The sequence below is a fragment of the Carcharodon carcharias genome, chromosome 33 (genome assembly GCF_017639515.1).
Source record: "Carcharodon carcharias isolate sCarCar2 chromosome 33, sCarCar2.pri, whole genome shotgun sequence".
NCBI classification, from domain to species: domain Eukaryota; kingdom Metazoa; phylum Chordata; class Chondrichthyes; order Lamniformes; family Lamnidae; genus Carcharodon; species Carcharodon carcharias.
This window is the reverse complement of record NC_054499.1, coordinates 12,213,388-12,240,168: the sequence shown is the minus strand read 5'-3', so window position 1 is coordinate 12,240,168 and position 26,781 is coordinate 12,213,388. Positions and strand designations below refer to the sequence as shown.

The following is a 26,781-nucleotide window of genomic DNA, read 5'->3' as shown; positions in this document are numbered from 1 at the left end:
CTGTGAGCAGAAAAGGCGGGATGATATTTTGAAGGTGAGCCACCAGTCTGAATGGGAAGTGCAGTGGTCAATCCTTCGATAGAACTGGATACATCCAAAGGGGGAGCAGATCATTGGTTGATGCCTAAACTTTTTTTTTGTGAAAGGCTGTTTTTTTAAAAATTCCTCGTGCTTGTGTCCAAATCCTTCCAAGGTCTCACAGCCCCTACCCTCCGCCCCACCCCATTTCTGTTACCTCCTCCAGCCCTACGACCCTCCACGATCCCTGCACTCCACCAACTCTGGCCTCTTGCACATCCCCCAATCGCCCAACTGTTAATGACCTTCGCCCCCAAACTCTGGAATTCCCTCCCTAAACCTTTCCGTGACTCTCCCTTAAAGATTTCCTTTAAAACCCACCTCTCCGACCGAGCTTCTGGTCAACTGTCCGAATATCATCTTACGTGGTTCAAGATCAATTGCTCCAAACACTCCTGTGAAGCACTTTAAGACATTTCACTATGCTAAAGGCACTCCATAAATGCAAGTCGCTGTTGTTGGTGGCCTATTTGGCAATGGAAGGCATCATTGCCCAGTCTAATGCTGTTCTTGCACGACATTAGCAGGCACAATTTCCAGTGTCGCACCACTACCTTGCGATCTGGAGGGAAAGGCTTATAGTGGGGGGTGGCAATTTAATAACACTACCTCAGCAGAGGTTTTAAACCTCACCTACTGGTCTCGAGCACCAATGAGCAGTGTAATCATGCACTGCATCATCCTGTGCATGATTTTCATGTTGTATTGTAACCCCTCAGCTTAATGTAACTTCCAGGTGGATCAGTATGAAATCACCAGTGACGAGGACCTTGGCGCCATTTGGTTCGTTCAGCTGGAAGTGAATAGATTCTGACTCACAGATTACTTATTGCTGGGGCAAGATTACTGGTTCTGCTGCTCGGTGACGGTGGGGACCCCCTTGGGAATGACCTTCCATTTCCCCTGCTACATGTGGCTGGACAATTGCACTGTACACCTCTGGGAGGGGACAGGAGAGAAGGGAAAGCCCATGGGGGCTTGGTGAAATAACACCCATTGAAATAACTTTGATTGAGCGAGACCATTCTCAGCCTCAGGAGGTCCCGTGGGTGCTTTACAATCAAAGTACTTTTGGATTGTAGGAACCGCAGGCAGCCAATTTATGCATAGCAAGATCCCACTAACAGCATTGAATTAATGACCAGAATATTGTTCTTGGTGTTGCTGGATGAGGGATAAATGTTTGGCCAGGACACTGGGGGGAACTCCGCTGTATTTCTTTGGAATAGTTTCCTGGAGGGTCTCAGTTTAAGGCTTCACCCGAAGGATTGCGTGTTTCAAACTGTTTTGAGCACATTACAGGACATTTTTCGAGCCCCAAGTCAGGGTTAAGCCCCTGTACCCTAAATCTGTTCAAAATAAGGTATTGCTCTTGTTGATCAAAATTCTGTGCTGTCCATTGCATCAGATAGTGCACAGGTGTGCCAGCAACTTTAGTTAAATAGCTCTTCATAGAATAAAAATACTCCGATTTCAAGACATTCATGGGGTGTGGGCGTTGCTGGCAATTCCAGCATTTGGTGCCCATCCCTAATTGCCCTTGAGAAGGTGGTGCTGAGCTGCCTTCTTGAACTGCTACAGTCCCTGTGGTGTAGGCACATCCACAGTGTTGTTAGGGAGGGGGTTCCAGGGTTTTAACCCAGCGACAGTGAAGGAACAGCAATATATTTCCAAGTCAGAATGGTGAGTGAATTGGAGAGGAACTTCCAGGTGGTGGTGTTCCTATGTATCTTCTGCCCTTGTCCTTCTAGATGGTAGAGGTTATAGGCTGGGAAGGTGCTGTCGAAGGAGCAATGGTTGCTGCATATATCTCATAGGTGGTACACACTGCTGATTTTTTATAAAACCCTTCTGAACCCGTGATTAGGTTCAGACAGTGTTCACTTCTGATAACTAATATTGTATAGATAAACCATTTATTAGGTTTCAGTCTGTAACTTGAAAGCTGGGCATCCATTCTTTTCCATACATGAACGAGTAAAATCTTGACGTTGGATTCCAGCCTGCAACTCATAGCCTGTACTCAACTCTGGAATGTTCTGTTGCAGCTAAGAGAGCCTGTGATGATCAGTTGCCCATATTTCAGTCCCATCGCCAAGATGAACTGCGGGAGAGACAGCAGCTCTACAGGTAATCCCAGATACCTCATGGAGAGGCTATGGGTCACTCATCTACTGGCAATGAGATTGTTAGCTAATATTCTGACCGAGTGTCTACCTGATGAAGCCGTGGAACATGAATGTCCCAAGGGGTCTGTGGGTGCTCCACATGCACCTCTCTTTGTCCAGACTAAAGGAAAAATCACTTTTCACAGTTAACAAACAGACAAGTTCCAAAAGACATTCAGCACTCAAAAAGTTAGTTCTGTACTCTTTCATTTCAGTGATGTCTGCCAGTAACAGTGACAGTGACCTGCTTTGCTGTGATTTATTGCAGTTCTTTCCAGAATCTCCAAAAGTTAATCAACATTTTCACCCCTTAATTATTGCTTTGAAAAACTGCCAAGTATCACATGAGATTCGCGGCAAAGAAACCGGCCTAACTGGTTCCTGCTGATGATGCTTCATGTAAATCTCCTCTCGCCCATTATTTAACCTCATCAACATATCCTTTTATTCCTTTCTCTCTTGTGTGTTTGTCCAACCCTCCCCTTAAATGCATCCAGGCTATTCACCTCAACTGTTCAACAACAACTTATGTTAATATGGCACCTCTAATGTAATGAAACGACCTTAGTGACTCCACTGTCTGGGTGAGCAAGTTTCTCTTGGTTCCTTGATTAGATTTATCATGACTGTCTTACATTTGTGGGCCTCTAGTTATGGTCTCCTCTATGGGTGAAAACAACCTCTGCCCTAGCTATCAAACTCTTTTATAATCTTAAAGACCTTTTTCAGGTCACCCCTCAATCTTCTCTTTTCTAGAGAAAAGTGTCCCAGGTTAAACATCAGGTTAACTATCTCATTCATTTATTCTACCTGCTATTTTCTGTTTCCAACCTTGGAGGTGTCCTGCACTCTCAGTCTTAACTCAATATTAAACCAATCTTGTGAGTGTATTCATTCAAATTTGATGAATTGCATTCATATAAGGATCTCTTGTCATAAGCCATGTTCTCTGAAGCTCTTTCCTGAGAAGGGCAGTCTCTGGCCCAGTGACCAACACCCAATGGCTCCCAGGAAGAAAGTGACCCAAAGGAGAGAGAGAAGGACATCTTAAGTACAGGCAAACACATTGAAAGCTTAATGGCTGAACGGCCGTGGGAGCTTTGTTGTCAGAGGTGTTCAGGGTGTAGAATGTGTAACTGCAGAGAGATGAATGGAGGGACTGGGTGGGATGTGACTTTGCTGGGTGGCTGATGTCAGCAGAAATCAGAGCTTGAGAACTCTGACCTTACGTTGAAGAAACAATGTCCGGAATGTCCCCTCAGTAATTCCAGTTCCCTGTGAATCCCAGAGTGTATTTCAATTCAATTTTAAATCTTCATAGGCACAACCAAATCCAATTGAAAGATTTTAACTTTCACCCAGACTTGTCTTTCTCTCGCAATCTAACAGGGGCCTGTCTTTGTATTTTAGGTGGAAACTCTGTGCCCCCAATCTGCCAAGGTGTATTGATGCTGAGTCAGTGGATGACCTTCTTATGGATTTGAGGTTTAGTTCCGAGAAATAACGAAATTTCAAATGGTGCATGGCAACAGTGTACGTTTCACATTGGTAGCTGTGAGATGCCATCTGAACAAAGATCTATCAATCAATCTCAGATTTAAAATCAGCAATTGCTGTTTGCAGAATAGAGTTCCAAAGTTCTTCCAACCCCTCCAAAAGCTCCGGGACTAATTTTTAGACTGTGCCCCCTAGTCCTAGACTGTGACTGGTCTACTTTGCTGAACTTAGCTTTGGAATCAACATTCATTAGTCCTGACTGTTGTTTTGTGTAGTTGGTGGGCACAGGACAAAGGCAAGAATGCCAAATTTCAAACGATCGCAATCCTGAGTGTGCTAATAGCTACACTAACTGTCATAAAAGTATAATAATTCTCATAATATTATTGTGATTTATTGTAAAAGTAGGTTAATAGTGGGGTTTGGTTAGTTTCTGTGTGTGTGTGTCTGTGGGATTTAATTGAGTTGGGGCAGCTGTTCTGGAGGCTTTGACTCATCAAAAAAAGCTAGGTTTGAAATATGTAAACATGACTGAAGTTTTTGAATGTGAGGCGAGGAGAATTTGCATTTTTAGATAGATCAGGGTAGTTTGAATTTCAAAGAGATGGTAGGACGTCTTAAATACAAGCAAACACATTGCAAGCTTAATGGCTGAACGGCTGTGGGAGCTTTGTTGTCAGAGGTGTTCAGGGTGTAGAATGTGTAACTGCAGAGAGGTGAATGGAGGGACTGGGTGGGATGTGAGTAGCCAGAGAAGCTAGGCCAAGCAGCGTGTTTATTTTTCCCAAGGGTTACTGATAATGTTAGCACCATGCAAAGATTTATATGATGAGGAAGGTAAAGTTCCAAAGACATATGGGAACAATACAATTTTCAATAAAAAGGAGAAACATGTATAAGGGAGAAGAGGCTTTGTGTCAGAGAGGGAAAGCATTGTAAGATCTACCAGAAGTGTGAAAAGCCTCCAGTATTTGTGCATTAAGCTGCTGTCTACAGAAACAGAAGCTTGGGAAAGCCACTTTGAATTCTACTGCCCAGGATATTGTGTTAACTGGCTGGAATCTGTTTAAAATCTTTTTTGTTTACTGTTTCCTTAATGGGTGTGTAACTGGAAGCCAGATTAATTAAGGGTTTTAGGATTTATTATAGTAGTAATTTGTAGACCTATGTATGTGCTTGAAATCTTTTCTTTTGTTAAAAAATGTTAATCTCGAGAGTCGTGGCGGACTTGTTACTACTGAATCAAGCGCATGTATCAAATAAATACAAATTGCAAAACCGTTGTGATAGCAGGATTGAGTTTCCCTCATGGATCCAATCCACCTGGAACATATCACCTGCTGCATCATAACACTAACAAAAGAATTTAAGATAATCAGTCGATCTCATAACCTGGCTCATTTACGCTTGCTGGAAGTGACATGCATTCATAATCAGGAACCCATTTTCTACAAACAAAAGGGGCAGGATTTTGAGGTCATTGGGCGGGCGCAGCGGGTGGGCTCGGGAGCGGTCGGGAAATGGTCCATCGCCCATGATCAGCCTCTGACCGCGATTTCACACTGACAGGCCAATTAAGGCCCACCCAGCATGGAATGTGGCTCCACACTGGTCGGGATGGGCCGAGTGGGGGACGGGTCCTGTGCTTCACCTTTTTATTTTATGGATGCAGGGTACACCAGTATGTAATGCTGGACGTAAGTGGCTTTGAATTTCATTGCACAGGCACTGAGTGCTCTTAGTGTTCAAATGAAAGGGTTCTTTCAGACATCCGGGATGGAGACAGCAGCTCTGGCATGCAGTTGAAGCTGATCTTTGGTAGCCTAGCTGAAGGAGCGTTGGATCAAGGCATCCCTGATGTCCTTGCTTCCCTAGAGGTTACCGAGGTCTCCCTCCATGCCCTCAGCGTTCTCCTCACTGTGCTCCTCTTCTGACTCACTACTGGACTCTTCATCTGTGGCCTGAGCAGCTGGGTCATGACCCTATTCCTTCAGAGGGCCCCCCCTTGCCAGTACCAGATTTTGGAGAGTGCAGCATGCAACCACTATCAATGACACCCACTCTGGGGGTATTGTAGTACACCCCCCAAATGGTCCAGGCATTGGAAGCACATCTTGAGAAGACCTATGGTCCCCTTTTGGAGACATGATTCATATTGTAACACTTCTCTGCCTCGGTTCTTGGGTGGCGGAGAGGCATCATAGCCCTTGTCACCCACCAGCCATCCATCGAGTCGGGCTGGATCACTGAAGAGCCTCGGAACGTGGGAGTGTCTCAGGATGTAAGCATCATGGAAGCTGCCAGGGTACCTTGCACAGACTTGCAGAATCAGCATCCTGTGATCACACACTATCTGTACGTTCATGGAGTGGAATCCCTTTCTGTTGACGAAGGCACCCGGCTGACTCGTTGGCACCTTGATGGCCACATGTGTGCTGTCAATTGTACCCTGGATGTGGGGGAAGCCAGCAATCACTGCAAAGCCTCTGGCTCACTCAGCCTGGCTGGCCTCGTCTTACGGTAAAGAATAAAGCCTGAACAGAGCTTCTGTCACCAACTTGATGCAACTTTGGACAGCTGATTGTAGAATCTTCACACAGACCCCTGGAAAGAGCCGGAGGTATAGATGTCGAGAGCCATTGTGACCTTCAGAGCCACTGGCATGAGGTGTCCACTCACACAGTCGGAGCTGATCTCAGGCCCAATCATCTGACAAATGGAGGTCACTGTCCCCTTGAGAGGCAGAGCCTCCTTCAGCGTTGCACCTCAGACACATTGAGGTAGCTGCATCGCCGCCTGTAAACCCTGGCAGCAGGCATCTTCTGTGGCCCCCTCTGCCTTGGACTTCCTGCTGGCCCTGCGGTCCTTGTGCCTGTACCTCTCCTCCCACAGGTCCCTCCCCTGGAAGCTGCATTGGGACACCTGGCCTCTCTTTCTCCTCAGTGGAAGTGCCACCAGTGGAGACCACAATCCTCATTACCAGGGTAACAGAAGGCTGTCTGATACCTGGAATGGTCCACACGGTCAGAATCCTCCGGGGGCCATGCGGATACCAAGGAGTCCTGAAATAAAAACTGGAAATGCAAAGAATGAAGCCCTGAACAGAGATGAAGCTGCCAAGTACCAACAAGTCCCCAGCAGCAAACTATCTACCAAACTCCTCACTACTCACACTGGCAATGCTGCTGACCGTTTTTATCCCACCCTTGGATGAGGTTTTTGAAAATGTCAGCTGGTCGCTTTCCGGTTTTGCCCGATTGATGAGCGCAAAATCAGTTGGACAGTTAATGGCCTCAAGTGGCCTGTTAATTAATGGCAGGCGCGGCTCTGGCTCCCGCTTGTGCCTGCAGAGAGAAATATCGCACGAGTGCGCGATGATGTCGGGACGCTCGCCCGACGCCATTGTGCGCTATTTTACGCCCCATCGGGTCAGGCACGCGCCAGCCCGTGGGATGTAAAGTCCTGCCCAGGGAATATGTTCAAGCCTTGCACCTTTTTTGAATTACCTGGGTGCTTGGGGGCCCTGCTGCTTCCGCCATGCTAACAGCTCAGCCAATCAGATTTGACTTGGCAACAGTTTCCTCCTGCGGTATAAATTGTTGTGATTGCTTGAAATTTGGCATTTTCTGCGTTTGTCCTGATGAGTGCAAGATGAAAAGCTTCAGCAACATTTCCTTCTCGGCAATATTCAAAGCTATGGGGTCAGCATTAATAGTCTGAGGATTCACTCACTGTTCAGAGAGTGAGAAAGGCCACAGTCTTTGTATAATGGCCCTCCCTTTGTGTGTTTATTTCTTTAGCTTTGGAGTCTTGCAAGTGAAGAGGTTTGTGAACATGTTTGGAGAATCGTGGACCACCATTGAGAACTTTGATAACATTTTTTGGAAAGTCAAAAATTCCATTGCAGGTAATAAGTCAACAATTAGGAAGGGGGTGATTGGGTTCCTAATCAAATACGAAAATATCAACAATACAATATTTATCACCCTGGGGAGACCACCTAGAGGGAAAGATTCATTTTAAACATGTGTATAGCTTGGTACACCCCAAAGCTCTTTACAGCCATTGAAGTACTTTTGAAGTATTGTCACAGTTGTAATGTAGGAAACACAGCAGCTAACCTGCGCACAGCTAGATCCCACCAACAACAATGTGAGAGCGACAAGATAATTTTTTATTGATGTTGCTTGAGGGGTACATGTGTTGGCCCAGAACACCAGCGACAACCCCCATCCTCTTCTTTAAATAGTGTCCTTCTACAACCAACTGAGAGGGCAGTTGGGGCCTCAATTTAATAAATGAGACAGTGTTTAATCCAGACGTCTTTGCCCGCACCATCTCCCCCCCCACCCCCCCAACTTACTTTTCTTTCCTGCTCTTCTAAGGGCCATGAGGAAATTCTCCTGTGCAGGGATTACCTGGCTCTGTGATGTTACTCCAGATTGGCTTTAAGTTAATGTTAACCCGATCTAGGTGATTCCAAATGCTAATTTTTCCATTTTTTTTCTCTCCCAGTATATGTCAGGGAACACTGGATGGAGGACTGGTTTTTCGGATACCAGTTCCTGAATGGCTTCAACCCAGTCCTGATACAGAAATGTGGCAAAATGCCAATGAATTTTCCTGTGACAGATGCCATGGTCAGGAATTCTCTTGGCTGCTCCACCCTGGAACAGGAAATGAAGGAAATAACTTTTCACCCTGCGAGCCAGAGGTCAAACTGGGACATGGGCAATCCCAGGGTCGTTCTGTGCAGTTTCTGGGGGAATTTGTTTCAGTGAAGGATATTGGTGTTGGTATTTTTCAGAAAGGAGGTGTTGTAAAATCAGTAGCTGTTGTACACACAAACAAACAAAATAGAAGCGGAAGTAGGCCATCCGACCCCTCGAGCCTTCTCCACCATTCAATAGAGGCATTGCCATGGAGAATGCATGATTTGGTGGTGACTGACAGTTAACTGCCAAGCATTGTTTGAAATTTAAACCAGGCAACTTGACCCTGATTGATCAAGACATTGCCCTGAGGAATGAGTCAGCGAATGGCTGTCATTTATTTTGCTTAGCTGAAATAGTCACATTGTATGTACATTTTCTTTCTGCCTGCAAAGAACAGGGCCCTACGTATTAACATATGTAGCTTCCAGTACACACAAATGTGTACAAATGTACCACAGGCGAGCCCGACTGACAATCTTAAATCGGTTGTCAGCGTAATTCTTAGCACCTTGAGGATTATTCAGCAAATATTATCCAATCACAGAATCACATCTAATATTGGAAGCTGTGTTTTGAACTTTGCAAACACGGGCTGGTTAGGTACGGTCTGTATCCTGACTGTTGTGAACAGCAGCTGGGACATGCTGTTTGATATGGTCTGCCAGTCTTTGGCGTACAGCCTACACACCTGGCACCACACTTGCACTGAAGCTCATATACCACATTACTCATTTGTGTGATAACCAGAACGTCTTTTTGTCTTGACGGCAGCATCCTATTAGTGGTGAATACCATTCCTGTTGTTACTGCATAGCAACAGCATGAAACAGCTAGCTTCACCTGTTGTTCAAATGTTTGAAATACCTTGCCCTTCCAGGGTAATCTGAGATAGATAGGGCACTTTTTAGGGCTGGAAGTGACAGTCTTAGGCACGTTCACAAGTTTGCGTGATATACAGCCCCAAATGATCTGATCAGGGTAGCCATTACCCCACAGGATGTCTTTGATGTGTCCTATTTTGGCATCAAGCTTGCATGGTGAGCAAATGGCTAGGGGCCTATTTACAAGGTTGCCGATTAGACCAATCTTATAGCGTGTGGAACTGTAAGAAATCCAATGTGTACATTGACCAGTCAAGGTAGGCTTGAGGTAGACCACGGTAGAGAATCCACTGGCAGATTTCTCAACTAGTACCTCAAGGAAGGGGAAGTTCATTTGACTGCTCCATTTCATTGGTGAATTTGAGTGCAGAATGGAGCCAATTAAGGCATGTAAAGCAATCATTACATGCAGCTGCGGATTTAAATATAGCAAACATATCATCTACATATCACAAACATGCAAGAGGTAGGAAGTTAGGTGTCATTCCATTAAAGACATGGACCCAACAAAGATGTTTGTGAGAACGGGGCTTAGAGGGATCCCATGGCAACACTAGCTATTTGGACATACATGGTGTCATTAAAACTCAACTCAACTGCGCATATGCTGAGTTCATAAATTCAATGAATACTGATTCAAGCAATGGTGGCAGGTCTAGATCACCACGATATAGTGCTGCAGTGAAAATGTCTATGGCTTCCTTAATGTGTTGTATGTCTAAAATACGGACGCTTCACGAATTTGCGTGTCATCCTTGCGCAGGGGACATGCTAATCTTCTCTGTATCGTTCCAATTTTAATATATGTGCTGCCGAAGTGAGCACTATGGCTTCCTTAAGTGGAACATTGATGAATTTGCTAGCAACGAGCTAGCCAATGAGCACATGGACACAGCATTGCTATCGCTATGCAAGTCCTGTATGGCCTTCGTAAATGTGAAGGAGTCCATCACCTTGTATGTGGAAAACTTGGTTAAAGCTGATTGTAGCAATTCACCCAACCATATGGCCAATTCATGTTGCGCAGAAACAGTCATAGATAAGATGTGGTGTAAAGGGACATCACTTTTATGTGTCTTGGGCAGCCCATACATAAGCAGGGGCAGCGAACTGTGAGAACTAGCCTTGTCATATGGTAGCTCATCACTCTTAGACAAGTCCAGCAAGTGTTTTTTTAGCTTAGTTTCGAGCAAGGCTGTCCAGTCATGTTGAGTGGCAGGTCCGATGGAGGTGAATTTGGACCTGTCATTAAGAATTGCGTGCATTTTGTTTATATGGTCATGTCTGTTAAGGATGACTATTCCTGTTTCTTTGCTGGGTTGACTGATGTGAATGTCTGGGCTGGTCTTAAAGCTTCGCAATGCTGTAAGACATTCGCGTTGCATGTGAAAGTTGGACAGATTGTTTGGAATCCCGTAACATGCATGCGCTAGATCAGCTAGACGCGCTTTCAAGTATTCAGCATCTTCAGTGGACACTGGTTTCTGTCTGCAAAGAACAATGAATCATAGCGAACGGCAGCTGGGGCATGCTGTTCGAAATGGGCAGGGTACAGACCATATACAACCAGCCCATGATTGCAGAACTCAAAACAGTGTCCAGTATTAGATGTGATTCCGTGACTGGGCAACATTTGCTGAATAATCCTCAGTGTGCTAAGAATTACACTGACAACCAATTTAAGGTTACCAATCGGGCTCACATTATGGTGCATTTGCGTGTGTTGGAAGCTACATACATTAATTCACAGGGCCCTGTTCTTTGCAGACATAAAGAACATGTACACACATTGTGCCTGTTTCAGCTAAACAAATAAATGATGGCCACTCACTGACTCATTGCTCAGGGCAATGCCTTGACCAATTAGTGTCAAGCTGTCTGGTTTAAATTTTAAACAATGCTTGGCTGTTAACTGTCAGACACCATCAGTGGTGCATCCTCCATAGTTGTCAAGTGGCGTTGCCAATCAGCACTCTCTTCACATACAGTATAAATTGTTGTCTTCCCCTCATATTGGTATTCTTGCGAGTGCCCTGCTGAGTGCAAAACGAAAAGTTTCAACATGTCTCTTTTTGTTAGTAATACAAAGTTCTGCACTATGAAGCAAAATATTTGTTCACTTCATCAACCATTTCCTTATTATCTACTCTTATGTCCCCATTTTCATCCTCTAGAGGACCAACACTCATTTTACCTACTCTTTTCCTATTTAAATACCTGTAGAAACTCTTGCTATCCATTTTTACATTTCTAGCTAGCTTCCTCTCCAACTCTAATTTCTTTCTCCTGATTAACCTTTTAGTCATTCTCTGCTATTCTTTATATTCTGACCAATCATCTGACCTGCCATTCATCTTTGTGTAGTTTCTACTTTTTCCTTAAGTTTGATGCTTTCCCTAACTTCTTTAGTTAACCACGGATGGTGGGTCCTCCCTTTAGTATTTTTCTTTATAGTAGGAATATACTTATTCTGAGTATTCTGAAATATTCCCTTAAATGTCTGCCACTGCTTTTCTACTGATCCATCCCCTGGCCTAATATCCCAGTTCATTGCAGCTAGCTCAGCTTTCATGTCCACATAGTTGCCCTTATTTAAGTTTAAAATACTAGTCTTAGACCCACTCTTCTCCCTTTCAAACTGGATGTAAAATTCAATCATATTGTGCCCGCTGCCTTTAATCTGAAGTCAATAATGAATCCTGTCACATTACATTAAACCAAACCTAATATAACCTGCTCTCTGGTTGGTTCCAGAATGTGCTGCTTTAAGAAACTATCTCGAAAGCATTCAATGAACTACTCATCAAGGCTACTACTGCCAATCTGATTTTTTCCAGTTTATATGTAGATTAAAAGCACCCATGATTATTGCCGTGTCTTTATCACAAGCACCCAATATTTCTTCTTGTATACTTTGTCCTACATTGTGGTTACTGTCAGGGCCTGTAGACCACTCTCATTAGTGACTTCTTTCCCCTACTATTCCTCATCTCCACACAAACCGATTCTACACCCTGATCTCCTCAACCAAGGTCACCTATAACTATTGCACTAATGCCATCCTTGATTGACAGTGCTCCTCCTCCACCTTTACGTAGCTTCCTATTCTTCTTGAATGTCGTATCCCCCTCAATATTCAGGATCCAATCCTTGTAATCTTGCAGCCAGGTCTCCTTAATGGCTATCAGATCATATTTATTTACGTCATAATTACTTCAGATACAGAGCCTTAGGCCCGAGTTTTCCATTCATCAGTCGGGTGGGCCAGACCAACTCGGCAGCAGGCAGGCGGCTGATTGCCGCTGGAGAAATGGGCTGCGCCACCATTTTCCGCGGGCAGGCCAATTAAGGCCTGGCCAGAGGGTTAATAACTCCCGTGGAGAACGGGAATGTAGTCATGGGGTGGGGGGGGTGGCCTCAGACTGCCGGTTCCAAAGGGGAGCCAGCATCTTGTATAAAGAATGGCCAGGCAGCCTGCTCGAGGCAGTGCACCATAGCCACTAGTGGAGAGAGGGAGGGAGGACCGAGTGGACAGCAGCATGAGCAGGAGGAGTGGGCGGGGGGTGGGGGGTGGGTGGTGGTCAGGCTGCAGGAGAGGCCAGCGGGGGGGCCACTGTGCCCCCCGATTTTCAGATACATGCCTTGCTGTCTTCCTGCAAGAGGTGTCTATCCGTCGGCACATTCTGTATCCGGAGGATGGGAGGAGGAGGGCCCCCCCATGTCACCAGCCAGGTGTGGAAGGAGGTGGGTGACGCTGTAAGTGCCCATGATGATGTGCGGCGAACTGGCACCCAGTGCAGGAAAATATTCAATGATTTGCTGCGCTCTGGACGGGTGAGTACCATGTCAGTCTTGGCCATTTGACCCAGAAAGCAGCCTTAGCCTTTAAGCCCCCCCTCCACGTCTTGCTGTCATTACTGCATAGGGCATTTGGCACATGCTGGGTCAGCAAATGGGTACTGCCCATGCTTACATCAGCCTTAGTAGTTGAGGAGAAGAAGGGTCCTCCCCGCAGCATGTGTTGGTCTTTGTGGCATGTGAGTAGTCTGGGGGCAATCTGCACGGGAGGCAGCTAGACACATACTCAGAACTCCAACACATGTCATATTGATGGTGATGAGATGGTGGAAGGGGTGTCTCAAGCTGTTTTGGCCAAGTGGCATCTGCTGGCATCGGCGCCACACCTAGTTGCGCCTCTTTGCCATGGGCGCTAAGACCCGTGTGCTATTCAAAGTGATGGACGCCAAATGTGTCCAAAGTGGCCGTTGGGGGAGGGGGTTGGGAGCAGCTGTACTATCTTCTGGGGACTGATCACCAGTAGTGTGGACAGGAGCTGCTAGAGGCCTCAGATGGACCACAGTGGTTAGGGTGCAGCGTGCGCATGCAGAGTACATGAGCGATCAGCCCCAATAAATCTTCTCTGTTTTGCAGGCAAAAAGTCACCACAATGCCCGGGAGCACCAGAGGACTGGAGGTGGGCACGCCCTCCTCCAGCGCCTCAAACCCTTTGAAGAGCAGGCCATGGAGCTGGGCAGGAGGCAGGAGGCCTGGGGCGGCGAGGCTGGGGTCCAACAGCCAGGTATTTGAGGTCCACAGTCCCATCCACTCTGTCTGCCCACCATCCAACCCACTGACGGCTGCTGCAATCGTTAATGCTGAAACAATGCTCATTCACAGACTGAGACATTCTGACGTGTGGGTCATACAGAAGGGATCCTCTTCCCCTTGAGGAATTGCATCTCCATCACCTTCTAAAGTCAACTTATCCCATTTGTGACCACTATCCCCATGGTCTAACATACCATTGGATCGCTGCTGCACAGCCAAAGACTTATTCCATCTGAGGGGGTTTGGGACCTCCAGCACCCTTTCAGCCAGTGAGCCCCACATTACTCTGTCCAAAAGGTCCCCAGCACCTCAGCTGTGAACCTCATGGCTCAACTTAGATAAATGCCACCATGTTACTCATCCCTGCGCCAAGGGGAAATGTTGCCTTCTGCCCACCTGGTCTATGCCCCTCCTAACAGAATGAAGGCCAATTATGTCTCAATCTCCTGTGATCGACGGCAAATGTCGCAACTGTTTGCGATGTTTCCTCAGCCCCGCAACTATCCAGGCCACAATGCATCCAGGTCAGGTACCTCTGCGCTCTCCCCACTCTCCCCAATCCTATGGTTCATAACATGCCATGTGGCACTCCTGAGGCCATTTGACCAGCCTGTCTGCATGTGCCTTTAATGGTTGGGGCTCCTCTTGACTCTTCCACCTCACCAATATTCATCTCCTTAGGGTCTTGAAGGGTGAATGACTTATGAGGCTTGGGGTGAAAGGGATGAAAGGTTGAACTGAATGTACTCTAACTGATGCACTGTCCTAGTTGTTAATTTCAGCATCACCACCAGAGCGACCCGCACCTCGACACCGCAGCCCTCCGTTCACACTTGAGGGTCAACATGTGCAACTTGCGGCACAGCATTTCAGCCAGCTAGGCACCAGCACAGACACACACATCTCAGTGGGGACTTTACAGTCAGCTAGTGTCCCGGGTCACAGTGGAGAGGGCACATCACAATCGCTGGAGGAGATGGTAGGGGCAGAGAGTGCCGATGGCTCCAGTAGCCGGAGGGCTGCAGGGTACGAGGCACATGCTGAATCCGGCACTGATGACGTGCCTCTGGAGTTGTCCCCAATGCAGCAGCTGCAGGACAGGTGGCAGGAAGTGCATTTGCATCTGGCAGGGTTACATGAGGGAATATTTCAGTTGCTGTCTGTAATGGAGGATTCTAGGCAGAGACCACGTGAAGGTTTGGCCCTTAGGGCACAACTTCAGGCTTCCTCTAATGAAAGATTGGCAACTCTTATAGAGAGGGGCTTCAATTGAATGGAACATTTTAAGATTGGGATACGGTCTGATCTGCAAGCTCTCATAGTGGTACTGGCCATGGGTGGTCATTCCCAAAGTGGGAGATATTGTGGACACCAAGTGTGGGCACTCGGTGCCCATGCATCTGCGGTGAGCAGGGAGGTCGAAAGGGACCTCACTTTGATGCAGCAGCTGTCTGTCGTCACTGCGAGCTCCTCTCAGGGCGCTCCGCATGAGGGCAGCAGCTCCTCTGCCCCTCTGCCAGTCAACGTTTCTTATGTTGAAGTTGTGACAACCGGGGAGGTACCTGTTCAAGAACTGGCCACTTGCTCCCAGCCGGAGCCATCACAGGCTCCATGGGCCAGAGGATGCCCGCCAAGGTCATCGAGACCAATAGGACAGCAGAGTCAGCAGGCTGTCTCACAAGCCACTCTGAGCGATGGGGTGGCACCTAGACGTAGCACCCGCAAACGTAAGCATAAGACACGTTAGGCACTCCACGGGTATGTCACTCGTGATTTTGTGTTGCCCTTAGAATAGAGACTCAAATTTTTCTTATTGCAGGGAGCATTGTTTGCTTTTCTTTTAGACAGAATAAAGTCCACCTTTGTTACCATGGCTGAGGGTCTTTTGTTTGTGGTGCATTTTTCTTTTTCACATATTTATCATGAGTGTTTGAATGGACATTGATGTTTCTGTACTAAGCTCTTAGTTGCAGCTGAATGGGTGGAAGATATGGCACCTAAGTGTCAAGTGTGGAAGTGCCAGCAATGTGTTCCTGCTGATCCATGTGTGTGGAGCTAGCTGAAGCTTCTTTGTATTAAAGTGTCCCGGGTGTCCCTGCCTCCTTGGTGTAATTGTGGGTCGGTGTTCTGCCCCTCATCATCGCCCTGTGCTTCCTCATCCTCTGAGGCACTGCTGGATTCATCATGTGCAGCCTCATCCGGGGAGTCAAGGTCTTCATCGTCAACTGCATCCCCCCCTTTTCAGCGAAAGATTGTGCAGGGCGCAGCAAACTACCATGATCAGAGAGACACGATCTGGGGGGTACCGGAGTGCGCCTCCTGAGCGGTCCAGGCAACGGAAGTGCATCTTGAGAAGACCAATGGCTCTCTCCACCACAGCCCTTGTGGTGCCGTGGTTCCGATTGTACTGCTGCTCAGCCTCTGTTCTTGGATGACGTAGTGGCATCATGAGCCACCTTCTGAGGGGATAGCCCTTGTCACGCACTAGCCAACTATCCAGCCGAGCTGGAGCACTGAAGAGCCCCGGCACCTGGGAGTGTCTGAAGATGTAGGCGTTGTGGAAGCTGCCTGGGTACCTTGCACAGACTTGTAAAATCTGCATCCTGTGATCACACAGTATCTGCATGTTCATGGAGTGGAAGCCCTTCCTGTTATTGAAGGCACCGGGCTCACCTTCTGGCGCCTTGATGGCCACATGTGTACAGTCCATTGCACCCTGGATGTGGGGGAAGCCAGCAATGGCCGTGAAGCCTCTGGTTTGCTGTGCCTGACTTGCCTTGTCGCAGTGGAAGTGGATGAAGGTCAATGCACGTCTGAACAGAGCGTCTGAGACCTGCTTGACACAAGTGTGCACAGCTGATTGGGAGACACCGCAAAGATCACTCACCCAGTGTGGAAGGAGCCAGAGGCATAGAAGTGGAGGGCAACTGTGAACTTCAGAGCCACTAGCATGGGGTGTCCACCCACACTGTTAGCGGAGATCTCAGGGCCAATCATCTGACAGATATAGTTGACTGTCTCCCTTGAGAGTCAGAGCCTCCTTCGGCACTGCACCTCAGTCATATTGAGGTAGCTGCTTCGCTGCCTGTTCACCCTGGCAGCAGGATAGTGGTGTCTTCTGTGGACAACCTCTTGGCCCTGCACCCCTTGTGCCTAGCCTCCCAAAGGTGGCTCCCCTGGAGGCTGATTGTCCTGTCCTGGCCTCCTCCTTATTTTATCCCTCCCTTCCTCCTCAGGGGAGCTGCCTCCAGTGGAGAGGACAGAACCTATACCCCCAGGCTAAATGGAGGCCTCCGGAAAGCTGCAGGCCCGATAAAGATTACTGTCTGCAGACTGGTTTCAAAGTACACAGGAAGCTCTTGGAAATCGATGAGAACTGCCAACAATCACGCAGGCAACTTTTAAACACTTTCAGGAATTAAAACTTTGTGTAAAACATGAACATTTTAAGCGCTGACATGGGGCTCCCCCACCCGCATGTCAGCCGGAAAATTAGTTTAGTCTTTGTTATCTTTGTGACATCTAGTCTTGATTCTTAGGTTATTTTCTCTTTGTCCCTTCCTGCCATTCTCTGACCCTCATTTCTCATATTATTAATTTCCTCTCTTACCTTGTCTCTAATCTTTGATATACCACATCTTTCCACATTTGATCTCTTGCCCCCACTATTTAGTTTAAAACCCTCTCTACTTCCCTAGTTATGCAGTTCACAGGAACTCCAATCCCAGCACCGTTCAGGTGTAGAGTGTCCCAATGGTACAGCCCCCACTGTCTCCAGTGCTGGTGCCAGTGCCCCACAAACCAGAACCCACTTCCCCAACACCAGTCTTTGAGCCACGTTATCATCTCTCTAATTTTATGTACCCTGTGCCGATTTGCATGCAACTGAGGTAATAATACAGAGATTATTGTCTTTGAGCTCCTGCTTTTCAATTTAGTGCCTAGCTCCTCACATGCTCTAAGAAGAACCTCTTTCCTAGTTCCACCTATGTCATTGGTACCTAGGTGGACCACGACAACTGGATCTTTCCGCCTATTACTGCAAGTTCCTCTCTAGCCCTGAGCAGAGGTCCTGAACCCCAGCACCATAAGTGAATGGAACTTGATGCGTGTTAGGATATGGGTTAGCAGCATGATCCAAAATTTGTGTGGGTAGACGATGAGGCAAACAGAGACACCTGTGGTTATAAATGGTACGGTATTCGGACAATATCTGACTATTGAACTATTTCTGTTGTTTCCCTCTCTCCGTGTTTGTTACAGGATGGGAACATCTTCATTGTGAATTATGAGATGTTGGATGGGATTCCTGCCAATGTCATTAAAGGCGTCCAGCAGTACCTGGCAGCACCCATTTGTCTGCTCCACCTTAACAAACAGAACCAGATGATGCCTATTGCTATCCAGGTAGGGGCTGTAACCCCACATTGGTTCCTAGTTCATATCCTTCCCACCCACCCCCCCTCCCTATCACTGTTACCTCCTCCAGCCCTACAATCCTCTGAGATCTCTGCGCTCCTCCAATTCAGTCCTCTTGTACATTCCCGATTCTACTTTCTGTATTATATCCTATCCATGTGAATTTGTATCTGGTTCAAGCATTGTGACAATTTAAAGCTGATTTTCCTTGAGCAGTTTGTGAGTTGGGGTTGGGTATGAAGCACATTGCTCCATTTAGGGTATCCGATGTAGCCTCAGAGGAATGTAACTGCTTCCTATTTATATAAAATAAATACCTAGCAGGGCAGAATGCTTCCTTTACATGTTGCAGGCCACCTCTATCCAAGTCCCATTCACTCACCACTCCTCCGTGCTCGCTGACTTACATTGTCTCAACTTCAAAATTCTCATCCTTGTTTTCAAATACCTCTATGGCCGTAGCCCCTCCTTATCTCTGTAATCTCCTCCAGCCCTACCAGCCTTTGAGATCACTATGATATCTGTGGTTCTCCAACTCTGGCCTCTTAGTGCACCACCCCAATTTTAATTGCTCCACCATAGTGTATACCCCATGCTCTGGAATTCCCTCCCTGAACCTCTCCACCTTTCTCTCCTCTTTATCGACCCTCCTTTAAGCCTACCGCTTTTGGGCATGTGCCTAATATCTTCCTACATGGTTTGTCGTCACATTTTGATTGATAACCCTCCTATGAAATGCCTTGGGATGTTTTAGTACATTGGAGGCGCTATATAAATGCAGCTTGTTGTTGCATGATAGATGGGGTTCATAATGTTCCGTATTAATGTTCCTTACAGCTGAAGCAAACCCCAGGAGAAGACAATCCCATTTTCCTTCCCTCGGACTCTGAACTCGACTGGCTGCTGGCTAAGATCTGGGTGCGGAGTTCAGATACCCAGCACTTTGAGCTGATCTCCCACCTTCTGAAGACTCACCTGATCGCCGAGTCATTCAGCGTCGCCACCCTCAGACAGCTGCCCTCCGTGCATCCCATTTACAAGGTACGAAACACGAGACCGAATGTAGTTCCCATTTTAACTTGGGGCAATTGCAGCCGGTAGCTGTGGCCATGTCTCATTTGATCCCAGTCTGTGAAAATCAAGGAGGGTCCCCGCCACTCTCCGGCAGGTTCCCATTCCGACTTATGGGCAAAACAGGTTAAAATCACAGCCTCTGGAACATCAGCAATTTTAACTGCCTGCCCAGTTCCCAGTTCCCATGGACAGCAGGGTTAAAATCGTCCCTTGTTCCTTTGGTTAAAGATGATAGATGGTTTCAGCTTTGAACAAGCTGAAGCAGTAATCACCTGGAATCTGGCAAGGGGAAGATTACGTGCAAGATTCTTTCTATATTTCATCAATGCAACAGTTACAATTAAGAATCTGCATCATCGCATTGCAAAGCACATTTACATGGTAATGCAGTTAGAAGAATATAAGAAGAGGCAGGAGAAGGTCATGTGGCCCCTCGAACCTGCTCAGCCTTTCAATAAAATCACGACTGATCTTCTGTCTCAACAACTCCACTTTCCCGCCTTCTCCAGCCATCTCTTGATTTCCATGTTGCCCCCAAAGACTATCGATCTCAGTCTTGAACAACTGAGCATCCACAGCCCTCTGGGGCGGAGAATTCCAAAGATTCACAACTGGATCTGACTATCACTGTTTCACAGGCGGATGGACATTAACCGAATCAGGCAGCAGCGGATGTTCTGTGATTCATAACTGTTTTATTGTTAAACAACAGTTTGGTACAAATACCAGTTCCCACTCTTCACTTCTGGATCCTGCTCTAATTTATCTATAAATTCAAATTTTCCTCACACCTCACATTCTAAAACTTCAGCCATGTTTACACATTTAGCATTTCAAACCTAGCTTCTTTTTGATAACTCAAAAGCCTCCAGACCAGTTGTCTCCAATTCAATTAAATCCCCCCACCCACCCCCACATACACAGAAACTAATCCAAACCTCAATATTAAGCCACTTTCACAATAAATCACAATAATATTTTGAAAATTATTATATTTTCATGACCACTGATGATGTAAAATTACATCTGACTCACACTGCTTAATCTCCCAACCCACATATTTGAAAGCCCAAGAAGCCTGGCTGTCAATTTTAAATTCCTTCCTAATTTGATGAATAACATATTCTTCAAATCACTAGTGCCTCCTCTCCACACAACAAAAAATCGTCCACATGTATCCAAGATGCCTGGTGGTTTTCCGCTACAGTGTCAGTAGAATATGGCTGGGTCCGCTTTCAGTTGCGAATACCTTAACTTTAACAGAACTGCCCTTACCTAAAAATACTACACCCGAGAGACATCATTTAATTCATGTACATATCTACTCAATTTCCAGGGCTTCCCCTCTATTCCTGGTTCTTCCTTGGAGGTTGTAAGAATACTTCCCTTTTGAGCAGTTACCTTGAAGGAAAGCAGCTTTGATATCTATGGAGTTACATTTTCAAGAACAAGTGGTTAAAATGGCTCAAACATTTTCAAAATCACTGTTCCAATTGTGGGAGAGTCTACCCTGATCTCTCTATCCTGCAAACATTCCTCAACCTCTGGCTACCAACCTAACCTTGGCATTAAAGGTCCCATCTGGTAGGACCTTTTCTGTACAGATCCATCTGTGTGACAGAGCAGGTTGCCCTATATTGTCAACAAAATATACCAAAAATTCTTTCCAGCTTTGTAACTCTAAGTTTTGCCTCTTTTATCGCCCTATTTGTCGCTTATAATAAATCAGGTCACCAGAACAGAAATCTCCCCCAGACGGTCTTATACCATGTCTTAATGCTCTCCTAATGCTTCAGCTTTGATAAACTATTTTCTGGTGGCATGAAGCGCATTAAAGTGGGTGGAGAAAGTAGAGCTAATAGTCATTCCCTCTAGTGCTGGAGGAGCATCATGTAGTATTGAAGGCAATTTTGGATTTCGGCTGTATACTAATTGATATGGGCTATACCCCCAGCCATCTGGAATGGATTTTAAGCATGTACTGCCCACGCCAGTGCTGTTCCTAACTTGCAGGTTGGCTGACCTGCCAGTATTTTGTGTAATATTTCCATCAATTATGCCATGGTTTCTTTCGCACAAGCCATTGCTGAACGGACTTTCTGCAGCTGTGTATGACCGTAATATTTAAGTTCTCACGCAGATCCCTAGATCCAGCATTCACAAATTCACCTCCATTATCGTTAGGAATTTTGTTGGTGACCCAAGGCCCGTGCCGACCTACTGTTTCATGACTTTATCCACTATTGTCCTTGTTCTTTATTACCCTAGATATGCTGAACCTGGTTGCCATAACTACAAAATGTAAGAGATAAATACTCTGATCCTTGTCCTATACCTTCAGGTCCATGGCTACCACTTTGTTAAATTCCCAGGCTAATTGGACACTTACCACCACGCCTGGTTGTGTCTTCCGATATTTAATAGATATTTCACATGGAGATGTGATCTGTTCTGCAAGGGATTCATATCTTTATCTACAACTACAGCATCCTTTCGCAGTAGCTTTGACTTTTGTGATGAAGGATGGGCAAATTGTTTAAGCGATTTCCAGGTAATTCTTCTTCTTGCTTGCCAGACTCTTATCTCCAGGGGTCAACAATACTTCTTGAACTCCTTGACGGCAAACTCCCAGTTTCCTCAGCAGAATACAATAATGTCCAGATCCAGTGAACTATAAGTTCACCACTGAACCAAAGACAAATGCTTTGTCATTCTCCATGTCCAACCGCATCTTTGCTTTTTTTCAAAGACTTACTCAGCAATATGGTATGTCACTCTGAACCAAATCACTGCTGATGAAATGATGCATTTCTGCAATTTCACATGGGAGGACCCACTCTCTTTAAAGAAATTAATGTATTATTGTCCCCAAATCGAAAGCAGGTAGCACCTTCATGTTCCTTGACTCTATCTGCTTTGTCAAGAGTTTCCAAATAACAGTTTAGCCAATCGACACCACACACTGTTGAGGTGCAGCCACTACCTACAGCAGCACAATTGAATGAAACGGCAACCAAGATACTGATGGACCAATTTAAGTTTTCGGTCACTAATACAATATTTTCTTGCTGTTCATCCTTATCATCTTCATCAGAACAGTCTGTTTCATGAGTTGCTTCAAATACTTGATTCCTGATTTTTGGACAATTCCTTACATAGCGATAATTAGAGTTACACCGGGAACACTGTGTATTTCTGGTATCCGTTCGCTGTCAGCTATTACCTCAATCTTGCGCTTTGCCTTGATGCATAAATCTATTGGAAGTGCAACTCACCTCACAATACCTTCCAGCAATTCCTTCTTTGTGCAAATGCCTGCGACTTGGCCCCCGTCGATTTCGAGAGTCAGTAATCGTAAGAGTCCCCCACTCTCTGTACCACAGCAGAATTTCCCAAAATTTTTTTGAAAGCAGCAGTCATTTGTTCAAAAAGAGAATCATCGCCATGAAATTGAACACCCGTCAAAACCAAAAGCCTATCCATGTGTGAGATTTGTGCACGACCTAATAACTTGAATGCAAGCGCAGACTCCAGAATTTTTAGATTGAATTTCTTTAGTCTTTTATATAATCTCTCAAAATCCATGACATATTTTTCTGTGGACTGATTGTCCATCTTAAATTTATCAAATGTTTATCATGCCTCGTAGGCTTCTAATAAGTCATCTATTTTTTGTAAATTCTGTCCACAAATGGTAGTAGAAACAGCAATCCCTCTCCAGTATCCAAGTCAGTTACTTTCAGTTCCGAAAACACTTTATTTCTAATCTTATTTCTTCCTGGTAAAGACAAGGCCAAAGCCATACCTTGCTTCCTCTTGGCTAGACAAGTGACCCAAGTCCACATCTCCACCTCAGTCTTCCACTGTTCGTATGGTTTCAGCTCTGAAAAGACTGTTGGGTAATCATAGTTTGTGACCCTACAGCATGACTCAGCCTTTTCCCCTTAAAAGCCCGCTGGGAACTTTGCTTTTGTCAGAAACAGGGATTGCCCCCTGTCTCCTTAATCTTCCCATCTAAAGAGATCAAGGTCAATCCTTTGCTACCATGTTTCACAGGTGGCATCCATTGATTGAATCAGGCAAGAAGATGTTCTGTGATTCACAACTGTTATATTGTTAAACTGCAGTTCAGCACAAATGCCGTTTTCCATCTTCTCTTCTGGATCTTAGCCTACTCCAGAAGCAGCCCCTTACTGGGGAAACCCCAACTCTTAAGCATAGGCTTCAGTGAGCATCACCTGCACTCAGCTCACTCTGAAACTTGTCCTGGTTTACTCTTCAAGGGCCCTGCATTTCTAACATTGTCAATTACCATGTCAATCACCAGCATTTTATTGGGGGTACGGGCTGGTAGTGCTGTGCTTTTCTTCAAATAGTGTCATAACTTCTGAAAGATGGGATGTGAATGGAAAATAGTTTGGTCTTTTGAGATACTGCACAAAATTGATTGGTTTAAATGGCAGCAGTTCATCACGTGTCCTGAGTGTCCTTGGACCTCACCGTAATCTCCAGTTTAATATTTCAACACGAGTCACATTTTACCTGCTTCCAATTTCAATGATCTATGTTTGGGTTTTAGCTTTTGGCTCCTCATGTGAGATATACGATGCACGTAAACACCAATGCCAGAAAGGATCTGATGAGTTCAGATGGAATTATCGCCAAAGTAAGTCTTGCTTTACATCATCTCTATCCTGTCTTCTTGATTGCACTTAAAATATATTTTGTGCTTGCTAAGGTGCGAAGTATTAATGCTGGGATGTTAAAATGCTTTCAGTACAGTGTTCATCCAATCTCTGAACAAGTCTCTTACGTTTAATCCAAAGGCTTTTGGTATTGGAGCTGAGGGTCTCCTTTTGCTATCTCAGAAAGAGTTCCAAGCCTTGACCTACCAATCATTGTGTCTACCAGAACGTCTGGAGCACCATGGAGTCAAAGACGTAAAGGGCTACTATTACAAGGATGATGGCTTGTTGGTATGGTCAGCGATTCACAGGTAAATGATACATTAGGGTTCATCCAGTGAGAAGTTTGAGAGTGTAAAGCTCTCAGGACCCTGTGTATAAGCAATACTCACTGATTGAATTAGAAGATTAATGGAATGTTAATTTCACCACACAAGGGATTGGCATACAAAGGGTTGGAAGTTAGTTTATAGTTGTATAAAGCTCTGGTTAAACTATATTTGGAGTAACTGCATTCAATTCCAGGCACTGCACCAGACCCCAGGAGTGTCTCTACACTCAAGAAGGATATATTGGAGTGGGTGCAGCATAGATTTGTCAGAATGATACTGGGGCTAAAACGGTTAAATTATGTGGATAATTTCCATTGAATTGTTTTGCACTTCCTTGAGTATCGAAGGTACAGGCTGATCTGTTTGAGGTGTTCACAAGGATTAAAGCATTTGATCAGGTGAATAGAGAGAAACTGTTTCCTTTAGTGCGTGTGGTGGGGGAGGGATGGGAAGTCCACAACAAGGGGGAAAACTGTTAAAATTCGAGCTCTGCCATTCAGGACCATCATGAAGCACTCCTCAACACATAATAGTGAAAATCTGGAGCTCCCGCCCCAAAAATGCACTCGAGACTGGGGGGGTCAGTTGGAAATTTCAAAGTTGCGATTGCTGGACTTTTGTTGGACCAGGATATTATGTGTTGTAGAATCAAGACGGGTAAATGGAATCACAATACAGATCAAACATGATCCAATTGAATGGTGGAACACCCTCGAGGGGCTGAATGGCCTCCTCCTGCTCTCATGTTCCTATTCCTGTGATGGAATACTGTCCATTTGCGTGGATAGATGAGGCTGTAGCAGCACTCACCATCCAAGACAAAGCAGCCCACATGATTGGCACCTCATCCCCGAATCACAAACACTCACCCCTCCACTGCCCACAGGATTCACTGCAGCAACTTACAAAGTCTTCTGTGGTATGACCTCTTAAAGCCGTGACCTCTACCACCCAGAAGGACAAGGGCAGCGGACGCACAGCAACTTCCAAATCCCCCTCCAATTCGCATACCATCTCGAATTGGGACATGTACTGGCCGTTCATTCATGGTCACTGGATTAAAACCCTGGAACTCCCTAACAGCACTGTGAAAGCACCATCACTCTATGGTGACTCAAGAAGGCAGTCCACCACCTTCTTGTGGAAACTAGGGATCCAAAGCCAGTGGCTGGCCTTTCCATGAATGCTCACATCCCTCGAAGGAATTAAACAAAACCCTGAAGACTATGTATTGCGTGTTTTGCACTCCACCGATCATTAACACATCTTAATATGATCTTCAGTTTCATCTCCAACATTGTGACATTCTACTATGAGAACGACCAGCAAGTAAAGAACGATCCTGAGCTTCAGGCCTGGATTCAGGACCTGACTGAAGTTGGATTACAAGACCTTAAAAACTCTGGTAAGTGAATGAAAACTTGTTCGTGACCCAAAAAGTTAATCTGTTCTTCTCCCTATGAAATCAGAGGGTGTGATTTTCCAGCCTCTCCCACCAGCGGGAGCTCGGAGTCCTGCCGAAGTCATCGGAGGTTTGAAAGGCTCGCTGCCCGTGCGGCAAGGAAACCTGCCACAATGGGGCCGGAAAATCCCGGCCATAGAATCTTGCAGCACAGAAAGAGGCCATTCAACCCATCATGTCTGTACGGGCTCTTTGAAAGAGCTATCCGAATTAGCCTCAAAGCCCAGCCTCCACGACATAACCCTGCTAATTATTCCTCTTCAAGTACTTATCCAACTGCCTATCTTCCTGATTCCACTACCATTTCAGGTCTTGTGGTCAAGATCTTAACAAATTTGTGTGAGGAGATTTTGCCTCATTTTCCCTCCAGCTTATTTTGCCAATTATTTTATATCTCTGTCCCCTGGTTATCACTTGCCAGATGAAATAATTTCTCCCTACTTGTTCTATCAGAAACCCTCATAATTTAATGATCCATTATCATTGGAGCACATCAGGAGCAATGATGGATGACCTTCCCCTAGGTGAGAGCGTTTAATGTTGTACCTGTCCTGGGAGTGTTTGATGGGGACAGTGTAGAGGGAGCTTTACTCTGTATCTAACCCCGTGCTGTACCTGTCCTGGGGGTGTTTGATGGGCTAGTGAGGAGGAAGTTTTATTCTGTATTTTACCCAAATATTAATTTGTTTCTTTTCTATTTAATTTGGTGTTGACCATTTTTCAGTGTAAAACCTGTTGAGCTTGTTGAGGATTTAGGGGTGGATTTCAAAGAGGGTCAGCCAGTTTGGACTGAGATCAGAAGAAATTCCTTCACTGAAAGCAATGTGATTTCTTGTAATTCTGTAACCTGGACAACTGTGGA

At 45.7% G+C, this 26,781-nt stretch overlaps 1 protein-coding gene and 1 non-coding gene across 6 annotated transcripts in view; one reads left to right on the top strand and one right to left on the bottom strand.

The window, feature by feature from the left end:
* Positions 1-1,732: 1,732 nt before the first annotated feature.
* LOC121272298 (polyunsaturated fatty acid 5-lipoxygenase-like) overlaps positions 1,733-26,781 on the top strand; it is a 29,396-nt gene continuing 4,347 nt past the window's right edge. The window contains exons 1-8 of one of the 5 annotated variants that reach the window (XM_041178880.1): positions 2,716-2,830; positions 3,657-3,779; positions 7,544-7,650; positions 18,211-18,354; positions 19,204-19,407; positions 24,020-24,106; positions 24,267-24,436; positions 25,741-25,862. In XM_041178880.1, the coding sequence (XP_041034814.1) occupies positions 18,241-18,354; positions 19,204-19,407; positions 24,020-24,106; positions 24,267-24,436; positions 25,741-25,862 (697 nt within the window). In that variant the 5' untranslated portion in view covers positions 2,716-2,830; positions 3,657-3,779; positions 7,544-7,650; positions 18,211-18,240. Of the gene's footprint in view, positions 1,762-2,715; positions 2,831-3,656; positions 3,780-7,543; positions 7,651-8,367; positions 8,429-13,158; positions 13,174-13,874; positions 13,919-18,210; positions 18,355-19,203; positions 19,408-24,019; positions 24,107-24,266; positions 24,437-25,740; positions 25,863-26,781 lie in introns of those variants that run through there. The other 4 variants (XM_041178879.1, XM_041178878.1, XM_041178881.1 and 1 more) reach the window with 4 other exon arrangements.
* Positions 10,058-10,164, bottom strand: LOC121272405. Its single transcript, XR_005941885.1, has one exon. It is a non-coding gene; the product is annotated as a U6 spliceosomal RNA (small nuclear RNA).